The following is an 8,727-nucleotide window of genomic DNA, read 5'->3' as shown; positions in this document are numbered from 1 at the left end:
TACCAGAGAATCTTCTTGGCTTGTTGATTGAACAGCTGATCTGTACCCGCTGTATAATGGATCATCCGAAGCTTGGTACGTGAGAATCTTCGAGGGTATTCTCTCGTATTCCACACATTCCAAGTAACCATTCACATATCCTAAAATATAAAACATGCACAAACCTGAGATAAGGGACATTGAAATAATAAGCGCCAACCATCTTATGACAGATTATGTATTTATCTCTAACCTTCTAGGGAATTTGCCACAGTCTTGAAGTTTTTAGCCACCAGTTTATGGAGATCTTCCCCGGCCCATATCGGAAACAGAAATAAATTCACAAGCAAACAAATGGTTGCACCAAGAACAATAAGCAAGATCCTGTAGTAAGCAGTGCTTAAGAAATCTCTCGAGTTGTTCCCGGAAACAAGAACGATACAATATGTCAACTTGAACACCCTGAATGCGTATTCGTATGGTTTCATGGCCGCGTAGAGTTTCAAATAACTAGCACCAAAACCTGATATAGACAAAGAAACACTAATGTTAGCTAGTATTCTCATTTTTTTGTAATGGAAATGTGGCAATACATATAAGTGAAAATGTTGCAAAACCTGCAATGAATATGCAGATTACAATGACGACTTCTTCAAACTCTCCTGCTAAAAGAGAGAGCTGCGCGACGCCAAGAGCAAGTCCCCCAGCTAACAATGTGCCTAAAGCTCTATTGAGTCCTTTAACCAAAGTTGCTCCTGCAAATTGAACATAAGAGTGACTCAAAAGTATAAGAATTGATCTAAAAATGTAAATAAAACAGCAAAATGCAAGTCAAAAAGTAAATCTGAACAGAGGAAATAGAAAAAGACTGAATCTATATATAAAAAAAAAAATTAGTAATCAACCAATTGGTGTCTTTATTTCCATAAAAAGAAACAAGCAAACAAAGTATAAGAGTTGATCTGAAAATGTGATTAATACATTAAATGTAATCAGAGCCAATTAATCCAAATGGAAAGATTGAATCCAAAAAAAAAAAGTGAACAGTCTTTGGATTAAGAGAAACTTGACTAGATTTGGTTCACATGTGCAAGTGTCTTGAGTTAAAGATTCCAATAAACAAATCACAAAACTTAAAGATCCAATCATAAACTAGGGTCAAATTAAAGTTAAGGATCAATACCAACGTAATACTCGAAAATGAGGACAACAGTGAGGATAGCCCAAACTGCATATTTACTAGCATCTCGAAGCGGCTCTTTGAGAAAGATGACAAAGGAACATAGTGCGAGAGCAACCCCCATCTTGAAAGAGAAATAAAGCTTCCGACGATCAGAATGTCCCATCGCGTACAACTTAGCCGGAGCCTCGTAGAGAGCCCTCCAAGAACAACACCGGAAGAACTTAGAGTCATGACGACCATCGGCTACGTCGCTGGAGTACTGCCACAGAAGCTTCTCTCTGTTTTGCTCCGGGAGTGATGATCCCATTTGGCCTCCCATTATTATTTTTGTTTCCAGAAATTATTCTGACAAATTCTACAGAACCTTGAGAGATTCTTTTCGTCCTTACAAATAAGAGAGATGTTTCTTGGTATAGTGTTTATCAAGGATTTGTTTTGTACTAGTACAAAATCAATGCATGCCTTTGGTTCATCATCTCTAAAATTTATATATATGTTTTTTTTTATGAATATATTATTTGTCGCAACTAGTCTACATTATAGTTTTGATGATTACCCCATTTATAATTTTTTTTTGTTGTTGGTTGACATCAATCATTAAGCTATTAACCACGAAACGTGTCAAAAAATGATTTTTAGACGTAAGAACTTTGTGGAGCTGTAAATGTATGAATGGAAAAGTAATATGCCGTTTTGTGACTAATTAGATTTTTTGATGTTTTTTTATTATTGATTGATTTGGTTCTAATGATGTATGTAACAAAAAGACTGATATAGTAATAATTATTATAATCTCTAAATCTACACGTTTTTAGGAAAAGGTCCAGTTATTTGTTTGGCTCAGGTACATAATAATAATAACATATTGACGAGTAAGATTGTCCCAAACAGTTTGGATAAACAACCTGAGAATTAAATCTTCGAGGGCCTGTGCGATGTAAATGGACCAATGCGAAGGTGAGTAAATTACACACATTGGAAAGTTTCATGGTCGTGACACTCTCATGAGTCATGAGTGTGACATTTTTGAAAACTTACTACCGCATCGCATGTACTACTCCCTTACCAATGCTCAAAAGCCAAGCCTACCCTACCCAGTGTGTGCCCATCCTCACATGAGATTGATTATTCCTAATTCCTAATTTCTAAAAACAATATGATTTGGGGATTTTGACTGACGTCGACAGTTTTCTCCAAACTGTTAAAATTATTGTATTGAATAATTAAAAGTATCATTGCACAATACATAACTAGATTACAAACCAAAGTTTTAGATAATCTGAATACGTTTTCAGCTTATTTGGGTTCATGCATGGTGTCTACGATTTGGTGTCAGCAAATTTGTGAACAAAAAAAGAAAAGAAAAAAAGAAGACGACGACCTTTGAAGATGAATCATGTCATGTGTGACATAACGTAATAGCCATTAGGCACCTTCACGAAATAAAATTAAAAAATAATGCTATAGAATATCCTTCAGTTTACTATATTTTGATAAGGATATTTTTTGAGGAAAACATGTGTCCAATGAATAAACCAACAACAAACTATTTTTAATTAAATGAGAAATATAAATAACACAAAAAATTTATTTGACTTTTATCAAATCATTGATCAAACAACTCTAAACAAAGAACAACATGAATTTTATATAATATACGTGGCTCGAATCAAATATGATTTTGAATAATAATACTTTGATCTACATTAAGATTCAGATTCTAATGTGATCAATAAAAAAAGACCTGGAACTTTTTCTTATTTTAGTTTGATCTTTAAATTGGGCTAAAAAAAATACTCAGCTTTGGTGTGTCATTATGGGCTTATTCTATCAAATAAAAATATGGGCCAAGTGAGTAAAGCCCATATATTTTCAAACTAACGTTCCAAACTACTTTGAAACTCTCCACCCAAAACTGTGACCATATCTTCCTTATCCATATTTCTCACAAAATCTTCCATTGGCTCTTCCGAGAAAACAAAAATGATGTCATCAATGGCACTTTCATCTGCTTCCCTCTGCTCTTCTATCGTTTCTCAACATCCCAAACTCTCCTTCACTGCTTCTCCTCCATTGTTCCATTCCCAAACAACCAAACCCATCTCTGTGAAACGTAACATCGTTACTCTAGCAGCTCCAGAGACACTCACGGGTGAAACAGTCACAGGAATTGAATCTTCAGACAACACTCCACAACCAACAAAAAAGGTAATAACAACAGCACATTCTTATTCTTCTTCTTGTTCTTCTTGTCTCTTGTATTTCAAAACCAATGAATGAATCTTTCTTGTTGTTTGATGTTTCATTGAAGGAGGTGAAGCAAGATGAGAAATCAAGAGTGGTTCTCAAGTTTGTGTGGATGGAGAAGAACATAGGATTAGGATTGGACCAACATGTACCTGGACATGGTACAATCCCACTTAGTCCTTACTTCTTCTGGCCTAGGAAAGATGCTTGGGAAGAGCTCAAGTCTACTCTTGAAGCTAAGCCATGGATCTCTCAAAAGAAGATGATCATTCTCCTTAACCAAGCCACTGACATCATCAATCTCTGGCAACAAAGTGGCGGCAATTTAACTTCTCAATAATCTCTTCATTTTGATTTCTGCATTTCATGAATTCACTTTGTTGTCTATGACTATTGCTATTGAGAGTTTTTTTATTTTATTTTATCTAAACAAAATCCAATCACATTCGACATCAAAGATCCATTTTATTGCAAAGAGTATCATAATAAAAGCTAAAATTAAGCAACTCTGAGTTGTTGTTTCCTGGAAGGACATATCAAACGCTTGATGGTTGAGATTTTGCAAAGTAGAGCTTCACCATATGGTTTGGAGACTCTCCGGTCACCGGAATAAGTACACGTCAGTGTCACTTTCTTCTCCAAGACACTCACCAATATTGAATATGTTTCTGGTCCAAAAAGAAAAAAACAGAGAAAACAAACATGAGAGGAAGAACAAAGTTACAAAAAGTGTCTCAGCTCGAGATGTAATGTAACTGTAAGTAAACTATATCTTACCGATCATTCTTGACATTATGTCGGCGACTTTCTCTTGGCAGTCACTACATCTGATGTCTGCTGATAGAACAATCTCCTGAATCTGATAAACAGACAAGATCACTAAAAGAATCCACTGAGTTGAATTATTCTAAGGAAAAAAAGTGTTATAAGAGTAAAGTTACGAACAAGTGGCATGGATAATGATGCGACAGAAGCGAGACTGGTTTCACTTGTTCTTGAAAGTTTGCTTCTTAGGGATGTTCCAACTTCTTCCTCGACGATTTCAGACAGAGAAGCCATGACACTCTCGTTGTACAAGGAAGATGGATAAAAACAGCCAAACAGGAATGAAGAATCATACATAAACAGTCTCCTTATACAAAAAGATAAATAAAACAAAACTGATGAATCCTAAAGAAACCACCAAAGTGGGAAACGAAGAGTGTCCTTGTCCGAAAAGGATGAGTTAGCAAAACTTGTGACAGAGGAAGCCCATCTTTGCTTTTGCTTTAATCTATGGAGAAAACTAAGTTTAAAGACTCACAAGAGACATGTTAACACACAAGACAAATATTAATATGCTTTGGATCCATAACTTAGTGTTAATTTTTCTGAGTAAGAAAGTCAAGACCTTTTGGTTCCTCTGGTTTTTTCCTCTCTGCATTGTTTGAAAAAGATGCTTCACTCACCAAAATGCAACCCCACCAAAATCACTCAAGTGGTGTATTGCTTCTGAGATCTGACTAAGTCTCAACAATTTAGATAGTTCTTTACCTTTTTCTCCTTACCCCACCTTTGGTAAAGCCAATCATAGATAGATCAAAAGGGATATTAGGTTTAAAGGGGGTTACACTGGGTTTATTATAGACGCTCCTAAAGTCTTGCACGGACTGTAAACTCTCAGTGAGATATATCAAAACGGAATAAAATGTTGGAAATAACAAAACTTGTTGGATTCTCTTATGGTCCCAGTTTCCAAGAAACATCAATTCTTACCAGCTACAAAGTTATAACTTTACAACCAAAGAGCATCAGTTTCATCTGTTGGTCCCGTTTGGATGANGAAGCATCTGAAACACCCAAAACAGAATCTGGACTAGATTTGCAGTCACGTTTCATTTCACCTGCAGTTGCTACATCCAAAGTAGCAACTGGACTAGGACGGNTTAACTTGCAGACCATTAAGATAATCTAGTGTCCTCAACTTCTGAGTATCGAACTATACAGAAGCTAATCATAACATTAAGAAAAACAATTTATTATATGGACCACTGAAGATGAAATCAAGGTAAGAAGGTAGTTTTATTTGATGATACATAGGTTACATGAAAAGAAAAATCCCACCAGACCAAAAAGAAAACAAATCATCTCTATATGCTAAAAAGAGACGAAAAAGATAACTTAATTCTATGAAAAAACCCACTGATTTAATGCCTAAAACACTAGCGAGGTAATGCTATCACCTACTTCTACTGCATCCAAAATTTGCTCCCTGTATTAGAGCTCTATGCCCTACTGTTACAACATACGTACAACGAATTTGGATGCCATTACGAGCTAATCTATAATCCATTCCAAGAAATCTTGCGAGTCACAGTAATCTAAAAACCCAAAATCGCACTGAGCAGATGCCCATCAGGTGATATGTACCTCACAAGAAGAAACGCAACTTCATCACCAAGCTGATCATCAAGACATTAATAGACCAGTAGTCAAAGGCTACCCAACCGAAGGGCCAAAAGAATCTCCTTCCATGAACTTGCAGTTCTCACAATCCAAAGATCTTTCACTAGAGAAACCATCAGTCAAGTTAGGATCGTGTGGACAGCAACTGACAACTCGATTCCGCTTCCTCGATTTTTTCCACTTTAAGTCAGAATTACCAAGGACATCGTTAAGAAGATCTGGAATTGGTCGCTTAGGTAATGACTTCTTGGTTGTTGCTACTGGAAGACACATGGTGGNCAAGGACATCGTTAAGAAGATCTGGAATTGGTCGCTTAGGTAATGACTTTTTGGTTGTTGCTACTGGAAGACACATTGTGCCTTTAGCCTCCCCATTTGGTGACATCCCACCATTACCAACACTAACTTCAGATGGCTTTACATCAGGTTTCACCTCCATCTCTTTTTTCTTCATCAAAGATAAGACCGAACTCACGAGATCAGATCTTGATCTTATATTAACCCACTCATCTTCCAACCATTCCCGAGATTGTCTAAGGTCCCTACGATGGAAGGCAGACATTTTCTTTTCGCCTGAGAGAAAACAACCAAAAAAATAATAGTTAGTCCCACATAATAATAACATTTAGATCTTCAGCAAATCTGCAAAAAAAAATTCCATTTAGAGGTGTTTTAACTCACCTGGCAGGTAAACTTCAAATTTGTCTTCAGACACTTTCTGCATTACGATCCCTTCCCACCATCCATCACACCACCACACATCCACAGGCATACCAACACCAACAGCCCATACATCATTTTCTTTGCTGGGCTTCAGCATTGGACGTACTACTTTCCGTCCTTTAATTCTAAGACCCTCCAGACTATCACCAGCAGCAATCTGAGATGTCAAAACCCACTCCTGCAAACGAAAAGTGGGACATGTTAACAAACTGGACAGAAGAAACAAAACCAAAAGGTGGGTTTCAAAATGTGTACCTCTAGCTTTTTAGATTCATCATCTGCATCCTGAATATCTTGGTACTGGACCTTAACCTTATCCTTGTGTTTCTTTAATACCAGTGCCGTAAACCAACAACCTCTGATGCCACTATCTTCGGAAAGAACTTCAACAAGTGACCCCTTTTTAATGTAATGGGAAGAACTATCTTCTGCAGCCTTGCACATAGAAGCATCTGAAACACCCAAAACAGAATCTGGACTAGACTTGCAATCACCTTTCATGTCACCTGCAGTTGCTACATCCAAAGTACCAACAGGACTAGGACGACGCCTTTTCCTTGATCTAATACCAACACAACCTACCAATGGAGCTCCTACTCCTAGGTCAATAACAGGTGCTTGAGCACCGTCAACTGATTTTAAAATGGATACATTCAAGTATCTAAGCATTTTTTGTCTCCAGTAACCTTCTAATTCTGTAATGTCATACGGCTTTATGTCATCATCTCCATATAATTTCTGGCAGAAGAAAGCTACTGGCTGAGCATGCATTGGCACCTTAAGAAATTTCTCATAATGCTGAGGACTGAGGACAGTAGCAAAATCATCTATGCACTCAATGTTGAGATCTTGACGATAAAGAGACAAGAAAATCTCTCTCTCACTAATATCATCAGGTAAAACAAAACCAACCTCCTCAGTTTTGTGAAACCATCGTGCCACGACCATCTTTTTGCCTTTAGAATCCTCATAAAGGTCTTCTAAATATGCAACAAGTCTCTTACCTTGCTCAACTAAAACATACACAAAATCGTTCACCTACAATAAATTTGTAAAAAAAAGGATGGTGAGCTATATAGCACAAAGAAAAGTAATAGCAAAACAAACACCAGCNCTTTCTGCATTACGATCCCTTCCCACCATCCATCACACCACCACACATCGACAGGCATACCAACAGCAACAGCCCATACATCATTTTCTTTGCTGGGCTTCAGAAANATGGATAATGCTTACGCCGTTTCTTGCAAGTCCAAGAAGAACCCATCCAGGAGTCTTTTTTTATCTGACGAACAGGNTATCACCAGCAGCAATCTGAGATGTCAAAACCCACTCCTGCAAACGAAAAGTGGGACATGTTAACAAGCTGAACAGAAGAAACAAAACCAAAGGGTGGGTTTTAAAATGTGTACCTCTAGGTTTTTTNAAATTTCCCATTCTGTAAAGAATCAAAAGAGAAAAGTGATTAATATTTCTTATTCTGTACTCACAAAAAAAAACTCTTAAGAAATAGNTGTGTACCTCTAGGTTTTTTGATTCATCATCTGCATCCTGAATATCTTGGTACTGGACCTTAACCTTATCCTTGTGTTTCTTTAATACCAGTGCCCTGAACCAACAACCTCTGATGCCACTATCTTCCGAAAGAACTTCAACAAGTGAACCCTTTTTAATGAAATGGGAAGAACCATCTTCCNTCCTCCAGCATCTTTTTCAGTCATAATAGTAGCTGGTACATCTGCTACACCTAAGAAGTTCAAGAAAACCAGTAACATACGATCAGCAAAACATATACAAAAAAAAAACGTTAATCATAATTTAGAAAATCAAACAACACTTGAATTAAAAAAAATATCAATTCGTGCAGACATTGCTCAGTACCAAAAGGTGGAAACCGGATCTGTCTGCAGCAAAATTTAAGTCATTAATAGGTTTTAGCTGCAAAAGGCGCAACGGAACCATGTAAGATCTCTAAAAGACAACAAAACACAATATATCTTCAAGTTAATCATATAAACAATATCTCAATTCAGAAGCACCCCTCCAATCGAAAAAAATCGTTCCTTTCAGATTCTAAACTACTTAGAGAAGGATGAATCTAAATACCCACAAAATCAAATTATCAAAAGAACCAAAAAACAAAAAAAAAA

At 36.8% G+C, this 8,727-nt stretch overlaps 3 protein-coding genes and 1 pseudogene across 3 annotated transcripts in view; 1 reads left to right on the top strand and 3 right to left on the bottom strand.

Annotated features, from left to right (window-relative positions):
- The window catches only part of LOC104753688 (aluminum-activated malate transporter 5-like), a 2,941-nt gene extending 1,287 nt beyond the window's left edge, over positions 1-1,654 (bottom strand). Inside the window, exons 1-4 of the mRNA XM_010475905.2 lie at positions 1,163-1,654; positions 597-734; positions 233-502; positions 4-140 (exon numbers count right to left, since the gene is read on the bottom strand). Of these exons, the coding sequence (XP_010474207.1) occupies positions 4-140; positions 233-502; positions 597-734; positions 1,163-1,481 (864 nt within the window). The 5' untranslated portion in view covers positions 1,482-1,654. The remainder of the gene's footprint in view (positions 1-3; positions 141-232; positions 503-596; positions 735-1,162) is intronic.
- On the top strand, positions 3,083-3,833 carry LOC104750677 (30S ribosomal protein 3-1, chloroplastic-like). The gene is made up of 2 exons (XM_010472509.2): positions 3,083-3,370; positions 3,474-3,833. The coding sequence occupies exons 1-2, from the start codon at positions 3,146-3,148 to the stop codon at positions 3,747-3,749; spliced, it is 501 nt and encodes a 166-aa protein (XP_010470811.1). The 5' UTR covers positions 3,083-3,145; the 3' UTR covers positions 3,750-3,833.
- Positions 3,809-5,116, bottom strand: LOC104750678. Its single transcript, XM_010472511.2, has 4 exons — positions 4,800-5,116; positions 4,355-4,682; positions 4,187-4,268; positions 3,809-4,077 (listed from the first exon to the last, which is right to left on the bottom strand). The coding sequence occupies exons 2-4, from the start codon at positions 4,529-4,531 to the stop codon at positions 3,908-3,910; spliced, it is 429 nt and encodes a 142-aa protein (XP_010470813.1). The 5' UTR covers positions 4,532-4,682; positions 4,800-5,116; the 3' UTR covers positions 3,809-3,907.
- The window catches only part of LOC104753687, a 4,651-nt pseudogene continuing 1,372 nt past the window's right edge, over positions 5,449-8,727 (bottom strand).

The sequence above is a fragment of the Camelina sativa genome, chromosome 16 (assembly GCF_000633955.1).
Source record: "Camelina sativa cultivar DH55 chromosome 16, Cs, whole genome shotgun sequence".
NCBI lineage: Eukaryota > Viridiplantae > Streptophyta > Magnoliopsida > Brassicales > Brassicaceae > Camelina > Camelina sativa.
This window is presented reverse-complemented; position numbering and strand designations above follow the sequence as displayed.